The 18,652-nt window shown below is 38.0% G+C and overlaps 3 protein-coding genes and 1 pseudogene across 5 annotated transcripts; 2 read left to right on the forward strand and 2 right to left on the reverse strand.

Annotated features, from left to right (window-relative positions):
• Nucleotides 1-726: 726 nt before the first annotated feature.
• Nucleotides 727-2,765, forward strand: LOC103335153 (putative cinnamyl alcohol dehydrogenase 1). The gene is made up of 5 exons (XM_008238156.3): nt 727-942; nt 1,156-1,269; nt 1,394-1,621; nt 1,866-2,305; nt 2,462-2,765. The coding sequence occupies exons 1-5, from the start codon at nt 854-856 to the stop codon at nt 2,662-2,664; spliced, it is 1,074 nt and encodes a 357-aa protein (XP_008236378.2). The 5' UTR covers nt 727-853; the 3' UTR covers nt 2,665-2,765.
• Nucleotides 2,766-6,953: 4,188 nt separating this feature from the next.
• On the forward strand, nt 6,954-9,321 carry LOC103335152 (cinnamyl alcohol dehydrogenase 1). Its single transcript, XM_008238155.3, has 6 exons — nt 6,954-7,082; nt 7,117-7,224; nt 7,483-7,596; nt 7,700-7,927; nt 8,150-8,589; nt 8,931-9,321. The coding sequence occupies exons 2-6, from the start codon at nt 7,136-7,138 to the stop codon at nt 9,131-9,133; spliced, it is 1,074 nt and encodes a 357-aa protein (XP_008236377.2). The 5' UTR covers nt 6,954-7,082; nt 7,117-7,135; the 3' UTR covers nt 9,134-9,321.
• Nucleotides 9,322-9,957: 636 nt separating this feature from the next.
• On the reverse strand, nt 9,958-16,958 carry LOC103335151 (UNC-50 family protein). 2 transcript variants are annotated; one of them, XM_008238154.3, is made up of 10 exons: nt 15,245-16,958; nt 13,420-13,487; nt 13,289-13,314; nt 13,037-13,127; nt 12,520-12,615; nt 11,700-11,768; nt 11,385-11,443; nt 11,179-11,301; nt 10,424-10,495; nt 9,958-10,335 (listed from the first exon to the last, which is right to left on the reverse strand). In XM_008238154.3, exons 1-10 carry the CDS (start codon nt 15,332-15,334, stop codon nt 10,265-10,267), a joined length of 765 nt encoding a protein of 254 aa, XP_008236376.1. In that variant the 5' UTR covers nt 15,335-16,958; the 3' UTR covers nt 9,958-10,264. The 2 variants fall into 2 exon arrangements, with proteins under 2 accessions (XP_008236376.1, XP_088910865.1); XM_089054739.1 differs by having other exon boundaries at nt 13,420-14,632.
• Nucleotides 16,959-17,100: 142 nt separating this feature from the next.
• Nucleotides 17,101-18,377, reverse strand: LOC103335149 (transcription factor MYB73 pseudogene; annotated as a pseudogene). The gene has a single exon (XR_016127993.1). The product of XR_016127993.1 is annotated as a transcription factor MYB73 pseudogene (transcript).
• Nucleotides 18,378-18,652: the final 275 nt, after the last annotated feature.

Below are 18,652 nucleotides of genomic sequence, written 5' to 3' on the forward strand. Positions count from 1 at the left end.
TTCACTCATTGCACCACCAAAGATGCTCCTATGAACCAAGTCTTTGTGGCACATTCTGAATTTAAGATCATAAAGTGGGAGCAAGGATGTAGACATTGATTTAAATCAGGGAAAATGAAGGATTGGAATTGCGGAGGTTGATTACCTTATCCACTTTGGATTGACATGCTTGTGTTGCACTATCGTGAACAATACCACAATGAGAGCAAAATGTAAATCCTAGAATATTCCAAATAATATAATTTTTATGAAAGGAAAAAAAAAAACAAATGTCAAGGTATAAAAATTGCTTAAGAACAGGAGATCACAAATGATTGCCCATCCCAATCTTACCTTAATTTGTGTGTCTTTTTTTCTCTGTTTTCGGTCCAATGCAATAAAATAACTTAAATCAAAAGCCAGCTCATCACCACAACCTCATCTAATTCACCAACTCCTGGATTCATTTGTGACATACGAACGACGCAACAAATGCCCACTAACATTTCAATCAATCACGGGCCCCACCCACCAACTAATGTTAGAGGAAGAATTTTCTGTTCGTGGGACCCATTATTCAGAGAGGATGGTTCCACAGTTCTACTGCAGCTGAGGAGCAGAGGAGTGTTCCCCACGCAGAGTTCACCAACCCCACTGGCTGGGGCTGTAGCCATAGCCAATGCTGATGTGTCAAGCTTCCAAGCAAGGCTTTTGTTTTTCCTTCATCTTCTGTCTAAAGTCCATCCTCTGTGTATTTATATGCTTCATTTGGGTTTCTGATCCTCCAAACCCAAAACCCAACTTTTTTCTCAAAAACTCACCAGACCCAACATCTCTGCGTCTCAGACACATACAGAAAAGAAGGAAAAAGAATATGGGTAGCCTTGAAGTGGAGAGAACAACAACAGGATGGGCTGCAAGAGACTCCTCTGGAATTCTCTCACCCTACACCTACACTCTTAGGTAAATCAATCTTAATAATATCCCTCTTATTTTGTGCCTCTTAATTTTTTTTTTCCTTGAATCATTGATAATTATAAACGTAGTATATTAAATTCATCAAATTTGTTCACCAAATGATTGTGACAACAGACTATCGACGACGTCTTGTCACATCGTTTGCTAATTGTATTTAGCAATTTGCTAATTATTTTTAATTAAATTAACAAATTGCAGGAACACTGGTCCGGAAGATGTTTATGTCAAAGTCCTAAGCTGTGGGATTTGCCACTCTGATCTTCACCAGGTCAAAAATGACCTTGGCATGTCAAACTATCCAATGGTTCCCGGGTAAGACGTTTGCCAGTACCACGCTATAATTACTCATTCAATTGTTCCTTTTTATGTCACTTCCTTATATGATTTGTAAATAAATAACCATTTACCATATCTGCTACGTTATGTTATTAACCAGGCATGAGGTGGTTGGTGAGGTGTTGGAGGTGGGATCAGATGTGACCAAGTTCAGAGTAGGAGATGTGGTTGGAGTTGGCCTCCTTGTGGGTTGCTGCAGAAGCTGCAACCCATGCAAAACAGACAACGAGCAATACTGCAACAAGAAAATCTGGTCTTACAATGACACTTACTCCGATGGCAAACCCACCCAAGGGGGTTTCGCTGGTGAACTGGTCGCTGATCAAAAGTAATCGCCAAACCCTAATAACCATTGTTTACAACAAAATTTGCATTACCTTTGGCCATATCTCTTAATTTCTGTTTAAATTACAAGTTCAGATGATCTGCTTATGTTTTTTTGCTAATATTTTGTTTAGACTAGTGATTTTATGTTTGGTGTCTTGGCTTGAACTGAAATATGGCTTAAATGGCTAGTCTTTGTTCATTTTAGGTTTTTATTAATCATATTCTCAATTTTATTTCCGGTGAAGGTTTGTGGTGAAGATACCGGACGGCATGGCCTGGGAACAGGCTGCGCCGCTACTATGCGCCGGCGTGACGGTGTACAGCCCACTGAAGCACTTTGGTCTAAATGTGAGAGGATTAAGAGCAGGAATATTAGGACTTGGGGGTGTAGGACACATGGGGGTGAAGATAGCAAAGGCCATGGGGCACCATGTGACTGTGATAAGTTCTTCAGACAGGAAAAAAGAGGAGGCTTTGGAGCATGTTGGGGCAGATGAGTTCTTGGTCAGCTCAGATGCCACTAAAATGCAGGAGGCTGCAGACTCATTGGATTACATCATTGACACAGTGCCTGTTGTCCACCCACTAGAGCCCTACCTCTCTCTGTTGAGGCTTGATGGAAAATTAATCTTGATGGGTGTTATTGGTGCCCCTTTACAATTTGTCTCCCCCATGGTCATGCTTGGTAAAATCCCACTTCTACCACTTTCAAATTTTGCAATTAAATTTATAGTTCTTATCTGGGTTAGTGGATTAATTCAAAATTATGGCTTAAAAAATCTTGGGTTTGTGTTTTTTTATATATAATAATATTGGGTTCTATTGGAATTATTATGTGTAGGGAGGAAATCAATCACAGGGAGCTTTGTGGGAAGCATGAAGGAAACAGAGGAGATGCTTGAGTTTTGCAAAGATAAAGGATTGACATCAATGATTGAAGTGGTTAAGATGGATTATGTCAACACAGCCTTTGAGAGGTTGGAGAAGAATGATGTTAGGTACAGGTTCGTTGTGGATGTGGCCGGCAGCAATCTTAATCCATAGAGAGATAAGAAGAAAAAAAAAACCACAGAATTCTGTTTTTTTATACAGAGCTTTCTGTTTTAATAAAGAAAGAAAAAAGCTGAAATGGTGCTTTCATTTCATATGAGTGGATGGTTGTTTTCGTTTTGTTTTGTTTTTAAGTATTTGAATAGTGTGATTGAGGTGAGGAGGGGCCAATTTGATTTGGTGTGGGATGATGACTGTGAAACAAGGAAAGATACCAAACTTTAGGTGAGAATTGCGTCGTATATCAAAAGATAAGTACTTCTGCTTTGGATACCAAACTTTAGGTGAAAATAAAATAAAGGCTTATTTACTTAGTACCCTCTATAACTATGGTCAAAGCTTATTTTATCCCTGAAAGTTTAAGTGGCCCATTTTATCCCCTTGACCGATGTTTTGCGTCTCATTTTATCCTCTGTCGTAAAGTCTGTAAAAAGTCTATAAAAAATCTGTTTAAAATGCTAACGTGATACGAGTGAGACCCATTATTATACTCAATTATATGCCATGTGTGTACCAAAAATACTCTAGAAAAAAAACTTCAACAAAAAAAATAATAATAAAAACCTCAATTCCCTCTTCTTCTCCCATCCTCAGGGCACCTACCCCACTGCACACCTCCCACCGCCCACCTCCACAACCCCTCCCTCTCTGTGTCTCTCCCTCTTGCTCCCACCTCTAGTGAAGACATGACAAATACTTGGACAAACTGAAAAATAATCTAAATAAATAAACTGGAAATTGTTAGAATACAGAAGTTTTCCAACCTGAAAATTACATAAAATAAAATCTTTAAAGCCCTGCCATAGGTTAATCTTATCCCACAAAATATCCACCTCCTCTCCCTTATAGCAGTGCATGCTGGAGTTACCCAACTGAAATTAGTTGCCTCAGACAACCTTAACCACACAGATAATGCAATTAGGCATAGAAAAAGCAAATGATTCGTGGGTGGGTGTGGGTCAAAAACCAGAGCATCTTGCTCTGAAGAAATGCAATTGGTCAATCTCACTATGAAGAAACAAACAGAGCAAACACCAGAGTATCTCGCTCTCAGTGGGCAATTGATCCATGCCCATTCGTGTGGGTCACTGTTGGCAATATTGCTCTCAAGATCCCAGTAGCTTCCAAGCTCACCCGCTCCGTCGTCCACCTTTCTTCCTCGTCGTTTTTCTGCAAGATCAAGCTCAACAACCTCCCCCCTCAAAACGCCGTCGTCCCCTGCCTCCCGTCGGAGGCCCAGACCCTTGACAGCGCTGCTCAAGCGAATGCCATGGCCGCCACGTTCCACCTTAGCAAGTTGGATCTGGACCGGGTCGGGTCCAAGTCCGTAATCTCCCAAGCTCTGCCTCAAAATCTCAATATACACAGTCGTAATTGGTGGCCATCGGAATCGAAAAACCGATCAACCGAACCAAATTGGATTGAAAAAAAAAAAAAACCGTGTTGATCAAAAAGTCAAACTCAATTCAAAAAATCAAACTGAACTGATTCTAACCATTTCCCGTTTCAGTTCTACCCAACAAATCAAATCGGGCTGAAAACCAGCCAAATTTAAAAATATATCATTTTAATATTTATTTATATCCAATGCTATATTTTTAATCTCATAACTAATATCTACTCAAGTTCAATTTTAAAATGTATCTCTTTTTCAGCTTCAATATTCCTTTTTTTGTATGAAATTGGATAATTTGTTAATTTTCAAGTTATAAATAAATAAATTTCAATTGAAATTTGTATTTTAAAAAAATAGTTTGAAATAATAATAATAATAATCCAGCTCAAAATTGAACTGGACCTAAACTGGATCGAAACCAATTCAACCCTAACTGGATAATTTAAATTTTTTGTTAAAATTAGACCAAACCAAACCAAATAAATAATACCGATTTTGGTTCCAATTTGAGGCAAAAATATGCGGCATCAACTCCGAGAGAGGTGGAGATGGTGCAATGATGGCTACCCCAAGTGGTTGGCGAGGGAGAGGGTCGCTTGGTAAAGAGAAAGAAAGAGGGAGAGAGAAGTAATTATTTTATTTTTCCTATTTTTCAATTTTTTAAATAAAATATTTTATTAATTTAGTCACACGTGTCAGGCATTCATTTCAACAAATGAGTGGGTCTCACCATATTTCTTTGACAGAGCCCACTCTATTAAAGAGGTGATACACAATGTGATATAAAAATATAGAGCATTTTTGCTCACCACTTTAACCTAATGTGTACCTTCATCACTCTCTTAAAAACTTGACACATGTCTATAAATATAACCATAGTTAACTCTTTGTTTTAAAAAAATTTAAAGTATCTAAAACCCAAAAAAAGAAGGTCAAATAATAGTATACAAACAGAGAGAAAACAAGTTATTTTCTTGGATTCCTCTATTTTAATATATATATATATAGAGAGAGAGAGAGAGAGAGAGAGAGATGGGAGATGGGTTTGGGATTTGGGGTTTGTGTACTAAAAAGCTATTGCTTCTTTTTCTATAGATAGGGAAGAGATAGAGAGAGAGAGAGAGATAGAGGGAAATGAGTGGAAAGAGGGGATGGTGATGACTCATGATTTAATAAGAAATTCGAAAGATGAGCTATCAAAGGAGGCTGGTCCTAAATTGATTCAGTCTCTCTGCTGAAGTTGGTATTCTTTTTATTTAATTTAATTGGCAATCCAATGTGTATAAAGAAGGGAATTGTGGAGTTGAGGGAGGGAATGGTGTCTGGAGTTGCGGTAGGGGAATGGTGGCTAGTTGCTAAGGGCAGTGGCTGTAGAGATAGGGGATTTGATACCCCTCCCATTTTACTCCTCCAACACCTTAACCACCATATATCACTTATGTTTTAGTGATAATATTCTAAAATATTTATATTTATATTGGTGGCATGTTAACAATTACATGCAAAACTATTTTGGAGATTTATCATTTGATGAATACTTTTCACAATACATTTACTCTACACATAGAGATGATGAAGATAGTGAAAAATTTGAACCTCATAGGAACTCTATGTGGTACTAAGTCACTCATGTATCTTATCATGCAATGTATAAAGTGTAAAATATTGTAGTAAATCATTATATATAAATGATTATGGTGTATTTAATCTTTTTTTATTAATTACTACATATTTTCTACACTCACAGTGTTTAGCAACTCACTGTATAATCAACTTAAATCAGTTAAATCCATCATGTAAACTAATAGATAATTGACTAAATAAATATTCTCCAAAGTTTCAATAAAAAATTTCAAGTTTTTCTTACAATTTTCGTGGTTTTTATTATATTTTTATCGATATCGATAACAATAATATCCCGATATTTTCATCGAAATTTTCATATTTTTAAATTACCGATATTTCCAATATCATCGATATTTTAGACTATTATAGAGAATAGAGTCTCAATGATAGGGGTGGGTCGGCGATGGGGGAGAGAGAGAGAATAGAAAATAGAGAAAGACTTGTGCCCAATTAGGTCGGCCGAGAAAGACCTGTTCCTCTAATCTACTCCATGACCACGTTGCTTCCCACGTGTCACTAAAGTGGAATTATCTTAATGACATGGTTGATTGTCAATGCTGTTCCAACAACCATGGTTTGAAATTGGTCAGAAGATCTACAACTGGAATCAAACTTAAGGAAGGAAGTAGTGAAACTGAAGAAACTAGGTTTAGTTATTAAATTTAGCTCACCAGATGAAATATTATTGATAACTAAAGGAAAAAAAAATTATTTAACTGAAGAAAGTCGACGGCCGTACCTAACAGCTTGAAACCGTACCAGACGAGCATGCTAATTACATTAAATGTGAGCCTATGGCCCCTCCTAACATAAAAATAATGGGGATTGATTTGATCATTCTGAAGACGTGGAACTGATGTTATGATAATTGGTGGAGAAATTCAAAAACTATAGCCAATTTATTTCAGGCGTCACTTCATTCAAATTTCATTTTTAAGGTTTAGGATTAGTCAAGTTAGCTAGAGCGAATGTGCTCTTCTCTTAGCACTCGAATTCAAATATCTCTCCCGTAATTTAGATTAGATTAAAATATAATATCGCTTGTAAAAATAATAATTTCATTGTAGGGCTTTATGTTATGTTTTCTTTGGTCACGTGTAAGCATTTAGACCGGTATCATCACGTTCACTTGAATGAGATTACGTGCCTAGAATCTTAGACGTCAAATATCCCCCCATATCGTTAAGAAGATGGACACCTAAGTTATTGTCTACTGAAAAGAAGATGGACACCTAAGTTATTGTCTTTTCTTTTCAGTAGACAATAACTTAGGTGTCCATCTTCTTAACGAAGCTTTGGCTTCTGTCCATTTGCGCTTATTACCCAAAACCAACCTTTCCAAAACAGTCCAACTCTTTCTCTCTCTGTCTTCTCTCAAACACTCACATTCACATACAGAAGAAGCTTTCAGACCAAAAAAAAAAACATACAGAAGAAGCTAAAATGGTTAGCCTTGAGGTGGAGAGAACAACAACAGGATGGGCTGCAAGAGACTCGTCTGGGATTCTCTCACCCTACACATACACTCTTAGGTAAATCAATCTCATATCCCTCCCTTATTGTTGTATGTGTGTGTTATGATCTCCTATACAATAATACCGACTCGCCTAATTTATTTATCAAATGATGTGTCCGTGCGCATGTTAGAACGGAAACTTGTACACGGTTTAGTAACTTTATTTGGTGAATAAACTTAGTGCGTATAGTATAGTGATCATCTCTTCTTTCTACATGTCATATACCTCTTTCTGCTGATTTTTTTTTTAATTTTTTTTTTAAAACAATTGCAGAAACACTGGGCCGGAAGACGTTTACATCAAAGTCCTATTCTGTGGAGTTTGCCACACTGATACTCACCAGGCCAAAAATCATCTTGGCATGTCAAAGTATCCCATGGTTCCTGGGTATATAATAAAATTAATCCCACTTTCCTATATATGTTACAATATTTATTTATAATTACATTATTTTAAATATATAAAAATTGCAAAATGTTCTGCTGGACAGGCATGAAGTGGTTGGTGAGGTGGTGGAGGTGGGATCAGCTGTGAGCAAGTTCAGAGTAGGAGACGTGGTTGGAGTTGGGCTCGTTGTGGGTTGCTGCAGGAACTGCAATCCTTGTAAAACAGACAACGAGCAATACTGCAACAAGAAAATCTGGACATACAGTGACGTTTACACCGATGGGAAACTCACCCAAGGCGGCTTTTCTGCTGCCCTAGTCATCGATCAAAAGTAGCAACCAAAGCATAATAAGCTTAATCTTTTCTTCCTTTTTTCGTGTGAAGCATATAATAAGCGTAATTCTAACAAGGCGCATCATACTGTCAATCAGAACCACATATTTAAATATTACCTAATCAACGTTGATATTGATTTACAAAATGTTGGAAGAGTTTCTAAGTTCGGAAGTACAGTAATTTTGACTGATTTTGTGTTTTTTTTTTTTTGGCTAAGGTTTGCGGTGAAGATACCAGATGGCATGGTGCTGGAACAGGCGGCGCCGCTGTTGTGCGCCGGGGTGACGGTGTACAGCCCACTGAGGCAGTTCGGTCTGAATATGAGTGGGTTAAGAGGAGGCATATTAGGACTTGGGGGTGTAGGACACATGGGGGTGAAGATAGCAAAGGCCATGGGACACCATGTGACTGTGATAAGCTCTTCTGACAAGAAAAGAGTGGAGGCTATGGAACATATTGGGGCTGATGAGTACCTGATCAGCTCAGATGCCACTAAAATGCAAGAGGCTGCTGATTCGTTGGATTACATTATTGATACAGTGCCTGTGGTCCACCCTCTTGAGCCCTACCTCTCTTTGTTGAAGCTTGATGGGAAATTGATCTTGATGGGTGCTATCAACGACCCTTTACAATTTGTCTCCCCCATGCTCACGCTTGGTGAGTCCCATTTCTATCACCATCTTTCTTTTCTAGCGAACCTTTTTTTTTCCATTCGGAATTTGCTTCGACTACGAGCTTAGATTTTAGGTTTAAAGTCACGAGTTTTATCAATGCTAAAAAATGAAGGCTTAAAATCTAGCCTGTGCCAGCCAATTTAAAATGACAAATTTACATTATCATTCAACCTGTTATTAAAGTTATGATAAGATAAGACGATCGCATTAATGACCCGACATGACTCGGGCTTATATACATTATTGTCTCATTTCCTGACAGCTTAACTTTTTGAATGTCAAAAAGAGAACATACGTTTATCTAAATTGTTCAATTATGTATAGGAAGGAAGACAATCACAGGGAGCTTTGTGGGGAGCATGAAGGAGACAGAGGAGATGCTTGAATTCTGCAAAGAGAAAGGATTGAAAACAATGATTGAAGTGGTTAAGATGGATTATATCAACACAGCCTTCGAGAGGCTAGAGAAAAACGATGTTAGGTACAGGTTCGTTGTGGATGTGGCTGCCAGCAATCTTCATCAATAGAGTGAAATATCACATAATTCCAACTGTATTATCTACATAACAAAAAAATGTTTATGCTCATATGATGCTTTCATATTGTCTTTAACCCTACTGTGATTGTTGTGATAGATGGGGCCATTGTATTCGGTGTGGTCCTTGATTGACTATGGCTTATCCAAATAAAATTTGAGAGTCCTCCAATTATGTCACGCGTGACAATTTTGTTCGTCCGTCGCAGTTAGATAAGATCCGTGGAAAACAAGTCATAAAAATAAGATAACCAAAATTATGAATTCCTCCCTGATGTTTCTTTCATTTTCTCCAATGGCTTTTGTTGGCTTCAACAACTCTTGTTTTGAAATTGGTGACACGGTTTGCACTTTCCAAAATAATTTGCACTCAAACTACTTGATTCTGTGCCTGACCTTCAACATTGATAAAGATCCAAGATCTACTAGCAAATTGTAAATTGTAAATAAAATAATAAATAAAAAAGAAGAAAGAGGAGAGAGCAAGGGAGGAAAATGTAGCTCATCTTTGTCAGAGTTAAATTTAGTGGAGGCTCCTGACCAGCATAAAAAGAACAATCAATTCACACTGCTGCATCGGAGTTAAATCTTGAACAAATGTGGCAAAAAGAGCTAGCCTTCTAGAATCTGGTTTCAACCCTCTCCAATTGCTTATTCACCATACATGTAAAATACAACACTCAGCAGGATAAAAGAAAATAAAGGGCTACCTACCGACGATGTATGCTGTGACTGGGCCTGTTCAATTGACTCCAAAACATCTTGGTACAATTTAGAACAGTACCTTCAAAAGAAGCCAACTGTAAATTTTCAAAATTTATGTATGTAAATGCAAAGCATAGATTTGATATGGAGACAAATCATAGCGTTCAATACATCTCTGGGATCAATATTCAGAATCTCTAAACAAACACTTGATGCCCTATCTTTCTTGGTTCCAACTTCCATTCACAGTGGTAAAATGCCCTACAAAGAATGCCACAAAAGCTTTTTCCTATGTGACCTCCTGCTAGTAAACATATCATAGAAGCAATCAAGAATCCGTCGATGACTTCTCAAGTTGTGTGGCCTCTGAATTAGTACCCAAACTTAACGTATGTGCTGTCTTAAATGTTTGCCTCAATTAAATCCATACTCGTTGACTAAAGTACATATTCATAAAGTATCTTGAAGGATTGAAGCCACTCAAAATCACTGCAGAAGGGGATAACAAACAATTTCAACATAAAGTGTAATGGAACGCAAAGCAAAAGCAAAGTCATGAGTTTCATGCAACACTTACAGATTGGAGAGAGGACAATGACAACACTGATTGGATATAGGAAGAAAGTCGTCCTCTCCAGAAAGGGCAGTACTGCAAGAATAGGACACTTAATCAGAGTACGACACATGAAGGCAAACTGGCATTAATATTTGTTACTCAAAATAAACCGCCGAGCACTTGAATTCCCAACTATATCTCAAGTTCTTAACAAGAAAGTATATCATCCACAAGTTTTTCTCATAGAGCCTTTATCATATACTGGAACAAAAACCAACTGGACAACTCAACACAGTTGAATTCCACTCTAAAGTCATGGGGTTAGATTACAAGCTGATGAGCTAACTTAACGGCTGGAAACACAAATATATTTTTTGGGACTTAAGAGAATTCAATATCATTGACCATAGAGGAGAATGCAAGGATCTACAATGCTGCCCACCTCTGCATCTCCACTGCATAAGTGGTGGAAGCTCTATGCAGAAATGATTTAGGTGAACATGTCCCCTAGTTACTGGTCTTTTATTTGATGAAATCAATTGCACATTTCACCTATTAGAATGCTGATTGAATTCATAAATTTTGGCCTTCAAGCAACATCACTTTGTTCCACATCCAAAACAGCAGCAACCACTTAGTAGTATAATATGATCATAGTAAGTTTTAGAAAATAGTATCCGCCATAAACAGCATGGGCAAGAATGATCTCATCACACTATCTGCACCTAAACATTTGAAAGAAAATTCTTAAGCTCATAACGAAATCTTTAGCTTACCATCATAACCTAAAAAGTTGAGATAATGATAGTATGAAGTTGCCCCCATGAATAGCAAATTTGATAGCAACACAGGAATGAAACCATGAGCTACCAAAATTGGTGATAGAAAATAATGGATCACTGCACAACAAAGACATCAGAACATCATTTCACATATTTGAGATTGATAATATGATAAGGAAAACACTTTTTGTATTAATTACCGTAAAGCATAACAAACATCGGGAAGAAAGAGTTGCAGTGCACATCAAATGCGTACATCCTTCAATTGGACCAAAATCACCACAAAATAAACAATCAGAATGGTTTTACACACGAAAAGAAATAAAAGCTGGAAATACATGTATAAAAATTTAATTGCAAGTTCTGGGAGATTCAATCAATCTAAAATCATCCACGCACACACAAAACATGCACATGAATGTACACAATCAGGCAGGATCAGGAAAAAACTAAGCCGATTGTTCAGCAAGAATCATATTGCTAATGAAGTAGGAAATGAAAGATCATGGACTTGCCATTCAACACGTTGCTCAACAACATGACTATTCGGTGCCTCTTCACGAAGGTAAGAATTAGTCAAAAACCTGCACGAACATTGAAAAGTGGACTTTGCCATTATACGATGATCAATACTTTACTCTAAGGTGTCTATTCCAGAAGAAGACTGAGAACCATATAAATAAAGAGATTGAGAACTGAAACAATTATAAAAGAGATTGAGAATGAAAATCATTTAGACAATTTTTTCCAAATGGCCAACCCATATAGATATAGTAATGTGAGACCCCACCACTGCAATTACATCTCTATCTGAAGCTCATCTTCCCCAGACATACAATCACCATCCCATTATTTCCTATATAGACTTTTGAGTAATTAAACACGTATCGTCACTTGCAAACTAGTTATTTACAAAAGACCTGGATTCGCATTTATAACAGAACATATCACTCAGTAACATTTCACTCCCATATGTCACTTCATGCACAACTAACATGTTTTTTGTCTTTAGATAAATTATTTTATACTCACTATTTCCTTATATAGAAGCCTTGTACTGAATGTTCAAGTGACTCAGCAACCTGAAGCTGGCTTGGTATCAACAGATGATAGCAACTAAATAACATATTTTCCTACTTCTATGGAAAATGGCTTCCTTTACTTAAGAAAATTGAGTTTTTTATAATAAAAAATAAAAGAACTGGGTTTCCGTAGAACTTATTTGTTCCTGCAATTTTTTCACGAAACAATTGAGCCTGCATAAGAAGTCACTGAGATATCTAAGGATCAGATAAAACGAGTATCACATTAGTGTTAGCCAGAACGAATTCTTACCAACAAAATGTAGCCAGAAGCATTCCGATGAACAAAAAATGAAAAAGCAAAACGGAAATAACTACAAAAACAGCATGTGCAGCACTATGGTCGTACCTGAAATAAGTAAGATTATATAAAAGTCAGCAAAGGATTCCTCACAGAATTCTTGGAACTGACTAAAGCTAGAAAACAAAAATTAAAGAATAAACTGATAAAATACTCAATGAGGGTAGAACTTTTGAGCCAGCGCAATATCAAATTTATATGAACCTAGTATATCCAAACTGCAACTTTTACTTGTAAAGCATATGATTATTGTCTATTAATTTATTTTGACATTAGACAAACTTTTTCTTTAAAAGTCCTGTGACAAAAGAAATGTTTGGAAGGATCTCCATCAGCTGGAAGATGAGAACTCTTGGGTTTCATTCTGGAAATTTCAAATCAGCTGTGACTGTTATTTTAAATTAATATCAGTGCTACCAAATTCTTTGTTGTAATCTAGCAACAGCAGGTAAGTAAACAGTAAACTTACGCAGCACAATAAGCCATAGTTGCAACTGCAAGTAGAAGGCTGCAGATTACAACAAAAGCAGGGTCGTCCCGAGCCCATTGATTCTTAGTTTCTGAGACCAAAAGGAAAGTAAACAACATTTCACTTGCATCAGATGTAGCAACACTATTTCATACTTTTGACATGTAATCAGTCCACCGGCATGGAAATAAATCAAAAAATTCAGAAATTCCAACTTAGTAAAAAAAAAAATTTGAAAAGTAAAGAACTTACGCTTGTGGTACTTGGTGTGCTGATAGCTGCATCAGTCATACAGTTCCACATGCAACACAAAATTTGATATTAAGGAAATCAGGAGCAACAACAAAACAGCATGCTGATGATATGAAAAGGTGAATACTTACACAACTTTTGGTGAGGTGCATAGGTGAAGCATTTGCCAAAAAGTATATTCAATGTCCATTTGTTGCCACTACAATAAACCAATAAAAAACAAGAGATAAAGCATGCCTAAGGATTCAAAATAATAATGAAATGCAATTAACATTCTAGCTTCCCAAACCAAAAGTTTAAAAATATTTAAAAGAGTTAGGTATAAGGCAACAGAGCAGACTTAGATGAGCTGAAAAATCCACACCTAAGACCTATACCCAATACTGGGCTATGCAATAGATGGAATTAAAATCCCAATTAATGTGATTATATATCCTCTCAATGTTCAATTTGTATAACATCCAATAAAGCTTCATGGTTGCTGAAATAGATATTTAGTTTTGAATTTGTGCAGGTCACAACCCTAAACTTAGAAGATCTAGATCCCCTTACAAATTGTATACTAATATAAGTGTAGCAGGTCTCAATTTTAAGTGTAGGTCGCTATAAAACAGGGATTCCAAGTGAGACTGAAAATTCATATCAAACCCTGTGGGTTGTGTCTGGGTGCAGGGCTCAAAATATGATTAACTTAGAAGTATAGACACAAGAACCCATAATATCTCCAACCCCCTCGCCGTACGAAAATATTCCTCCTTTATCCAAGAAACCAAGTTGCTAACTCCCAATTCAAATCAGTCAAAAAGTCCCTAAATCTCTATAGTATTGATCTGAACCCATCATGGTGGAAGATTCCGTTTTCTCGCTTCTCTTACTTTCTTCTCCACTTTAAAGCCATTTCGCAATATCTATGTAAACTATATGTTTGCCATTTTGTAGTTAGCACTAAGGAAATGTGTTAGGGTTCTGCATTCCACAACCCATCTAGCATTTTCATCTTTGGTTAAGCTAGGCTTGATTTCTATTTTCATCATTCTTTCATGTATAACTTTTCTCTTTTAATGGCACTAGTTTTGCACATTATTGAATCCGATGATCTTAGGGTTCAACCCCAGAGATGCGAACTTAAATCCTCCAGCATAGCAACAGTACAAACCCCATGTTAAACTAGAACCCAGGCACTCATTAGCCTGACATTGAATCCAAAATTTAAGCAGCATTTTGTGATTGGTCAACAATTTTCCATTAACCCATTTCAGCCTTCCTCTGAAACCTTGCAAGAAGTTTTAAACTTCCCCCACCGGGCTAACAGATCCAAATCTTAAGCTCCCCGGCTTCCTTCTTCTTTTGAATAAAAATAAGAGTTCAAACTCTTCTCCAAGTAAAAGATTCAAAAAATTCTCAAGCATCCACCGAGTTCACTCCAATTTCTCTTTAAAATAATTCTCAAAAAAATGAAAAAAATGACATAATCCTGCTAGTTGAACCCAGTCCATGTGATGAAATAAGCTCAAATGCACCTCGTTTCCATAGAATAGCCCTCCCCATCTAAAAAAGTGATGTTTTCCACCTTCAAATGAATTAAAGAATTCTCAAGGGCTTCCCAAAATGAGGTTCGCAAAACTCACTAGCCGCTCAAAGCCTCAAACAATTTTATCCCCATTTGCTACAAAGCACATATGGGGATAAAATTCATAATAAGAACCTACCTAAAGACCTCAAAGCAACCATTCTGAACCCACTTTAAAACCAAATGGAATTGAAATTTCTGTTGGGAATCCAGATTCCAGAGCAATCAAAAACACTAGTTCTTCCATAATTCAGAGTTTTACAACATTATTCGTCCAACTAGATCCAACCCACAAATTATGAAATGCTCAATTTAAAAATGAAACAAATTAGTACGCAGATCAGATCCAGAGCATAAACGAATAGAATCTGAGAAGAATGGAGCACCTTGATTATTCTTCGAAGGTACTGAATGAACATGGGGTTCGTACGAGATGTAGAGGACGACGACCGCCCTCTCGACGTTGTTGGCAACATCTTTCTCTTTCACTCCTCCCTCTTTCTTTCTCTGTATATCTTCTCTTCAAATTCTATGCACCTCTGCTTCGCTGATCTATAAGATCTCTGGAATTTCCACAGCTCTCTCTCTTCTCTTCCTCTCGAAAGAGTACAGAATTTCAGATGGCTGGAAAACGAAACGTAGAAACGACTACTTCTTTCTCCTCTATTCGTCGTGCGCAGCCCAGATTGGATCAATCGGGAAATTGGGCTGGACTTTTTTTGTATATTCTGAGGATGAATTTTGGGTTGGGCGTCTGCTAAACAAGGCTTGGACAAGAGCAAACTACAAGAAACAAGAGAGTAAAAAAAAAATTAAACACACCAACGATTTTTTTTTTTTAATACAAACAATATAATATTTACACGATACTTTTATAAAGGGCTTATACAGACACAACAACAAGGATGCACATCACAAATATAAATTGTCTTTTATCATTCATGTGAGTCGAACATGAGATATGAGACCTCTTTCAACCAAATGAAGACAAATACCACTAGATCAAAGACTAGTTAACACTCAAACGATATTGAGGAAAATGAATTTAAACACACAATTTTAAATGTTGAAAGCTTAACATACAGGATACATGGTATATGAAATGTTGTTTACAAGGCTTTGATATTCTTTTGCTATGCCTAGCAACCCTCAAACCCTCCGAACTCCTCCCAAACTCAAACTTGACTTCTTTCTTCATTTTGCTAAGACATGTTTAAGTTGGGGTTGCCTAATTTTGGTATGGTGACTCATTTTCCTTTGTTCAAATCCTTTAAGGTTTGTCATGATATAATGTGTCGATGCTCATTCAACTATCAACAAACTTATGTGTAAACTGTAATGCATCAAAATCAGCATCTTACGGTTGATATAACACTTTCTAATTTCATAAGTACCAACATTTAGACAAAATGGCCTGAGATGTATAATCAATAATGACAAGAGATTCAATAAAACTATACTTATAAGATGTCAAACTATCACTCTATACGATAAGTTCAAATAAAACTCACCTCAAACTCACCTCATCATCGACCGTATAAATTGAGAATCCAACAATATAACAGTTTTATGCTAGGGAATGCCAATTGTCAACACTCATGAAGATGCTGTATAGTCACTATTACTCATAACATGTTGAATTTTCAAGACAATACATTCAAATAATTCTCACCTACTCAATAGTCTAACAGTGCTATACGATGGTAGACTACTTTCATAATGCAAATAAGAATCACATGATCAATTTTCAGGAAATAAAATTCCCAAATACTCCAAAGGCAGTACGGGATCTGAATAAATACAAATAAAACGCGGTAGTTGGAAATTTATTTTGTTTTCAAATTTGAAAATCTGGACTTCACGTGTATTTGGGTGGAGAATAATTTGGACCAAAAAAACAAATTTGTATACTCAAGAAAGGGGGTGTGTACTGACAAGTACTGTAACCACTACGAAACGAATATACAAAATTACAACCCAAATAATACAAAATCTTAAAAGTCAAAAGTCCAACCAAACCATATGCTTTTCCGTCCAAAAGTTGTACGTCATTCAGTACGCACCGTACCAAAAACGGGCCTAATTTTAAACAACCAATTTTTCCGTTTTTTCTCTTTTCATTTTAACTATAGTTTTCTTCTTCTGTATGTAGAAATCGGTTATGGTTTGGTTGGAATTTAACAACAGTGCCAGTGTCAAATCGAAGCACAATGACAAAAAAAACAGCGAATTTGAGTCCAACTTAAAAACCGAAAGAAAATTCAAATTTCTAAACTCTGGTCTTTCACCTTCTGTACATTCTCAAAAATTTTATTTTTTCTCCTAAAAAAGAAAAAACGACAGTTTTTTTTTTTTGGTTTTTGCGCCTCTGTGGGCTTCTCTTCTCAACTCCACTCTCTAATTCTGATTTCTTAAATCACTAATCCTGATTAATTTTTCATTTTGAACTCTTAATCAAGCTTTCTGATGGCAATGCGCTTAACCCCAGCATTTCTCACACCCTCACTGTGTAAGCACATCCCCTCCATATAACTCCTCACTTCCGTTCTTATCATCTCCTGCATCACAGACAAAAACTCCGTCCCGAACGACATCGTATTACCAGCATTACTAGTCTCGGGCTGCAACGACGCCGTCCCTTCTACTCGGCGAGCGGCCGATTCAAGGATGGGCAACTCGTGCGACGGCGTATCGTCGACTCCTGGTAAAGACAGAGTCAGCAGAGTCGACGGTTCGTGCGCTTCGTTCTTGCTGTCGTTCTGACTGGGAGGCGACTCGCGAGTCAACACTCCACCGGTTCTCGCCACGGGCCGGAACACGTGAGACGAGGAGATGGCGGGCGCGCCCGAGTCGCTGACATCGGATCCGGAGGGGCTCCCAGGGCTGTAACAGAGGCCAGAAAACGACACCGCTGCCGTAGCCGTTTTCTTCTCCGGCCGAACGTGATTGTCGTCGATCGTGGCTCCATCGTCGTTTCCCGAGATCGCCGAGAACTTTCGCTTCAGCGTCGAGTTCCAGTGGTTCTTGATCGCATTGTCCGTACGGCCATTGAGGAGCCTGGCTATGGTGGCCCACTTGTTGCCGTACTTGGCGTGGGCCCCGGCGATGATCTCGTCCTCCTCTGGGGTGAAGGCCCGGTGCTCCACCTCCGGCGACAGCTGGTTGCACCATCGGAGGCGGCACGACTTGCCGGACCGGCCCGGCACCGACTTGCTTATCAATGACCAGTTGCGAGCGCCGTGGTGCTGTACGAGCTGCCGTAACTTCTCGTCCTCGTCGGGGCTCCACGGACCCTTGACCCGATCCAGTTCTCTCTGCGCTTGCGCCGACGAATCCATTGCCGATTCTCGTTGATCCATTCGAAATCAGAAAAACCCTAACCCTAGATATAAGTGAAACGTAAATTAAAATTGGGATAAATATTCTACAAAATTGGAGGAGGGAGAGATTGGGAGAGGCGCAGCGAGGTTTTGGGGAGAGAGAGAGACTCGACCTTGTAGGCTCTGAAGATTTTGTGAGAGAGGGAGAGGGGAGTTGGAGGGGTTTATAAAGGAGGGGCTAGGGTAACTGATAGGGCCGGTTAACCGAATCGGGTAACGAGCGTTATGGTAACCGGTACTGCTGCGTTACCCGTTACATCACTCTACAGCTGTATAACCACCACGCGTTGCCACGTAGGCCCTGTGGATTGCTGAGAATCCTCCTCCCACTAAAATCTCGGCATCGCGCAATTTCTCTCGCGAGAGAGAGAAGGAGAGCGTTAAGAGTTAGTTTCCCGTTTTGACTGGTTGCAG

Source organism: Prunus mume, linkage group LG6 (genome assembly GCF_029339155.1).
Source record: "Prunus mume cultivar Tortuosa linkage group LG6, ASM2933915v1, whole genome shotgun sequence".
In the NCBI taxonomy this organism is placed as follows: domain Eukaryota; kingdom Viridiplantae; phylum Streptophyta; class Magnoliopsida; order Rosales; family Rosaceae; genus Prunus; species Prunus mume.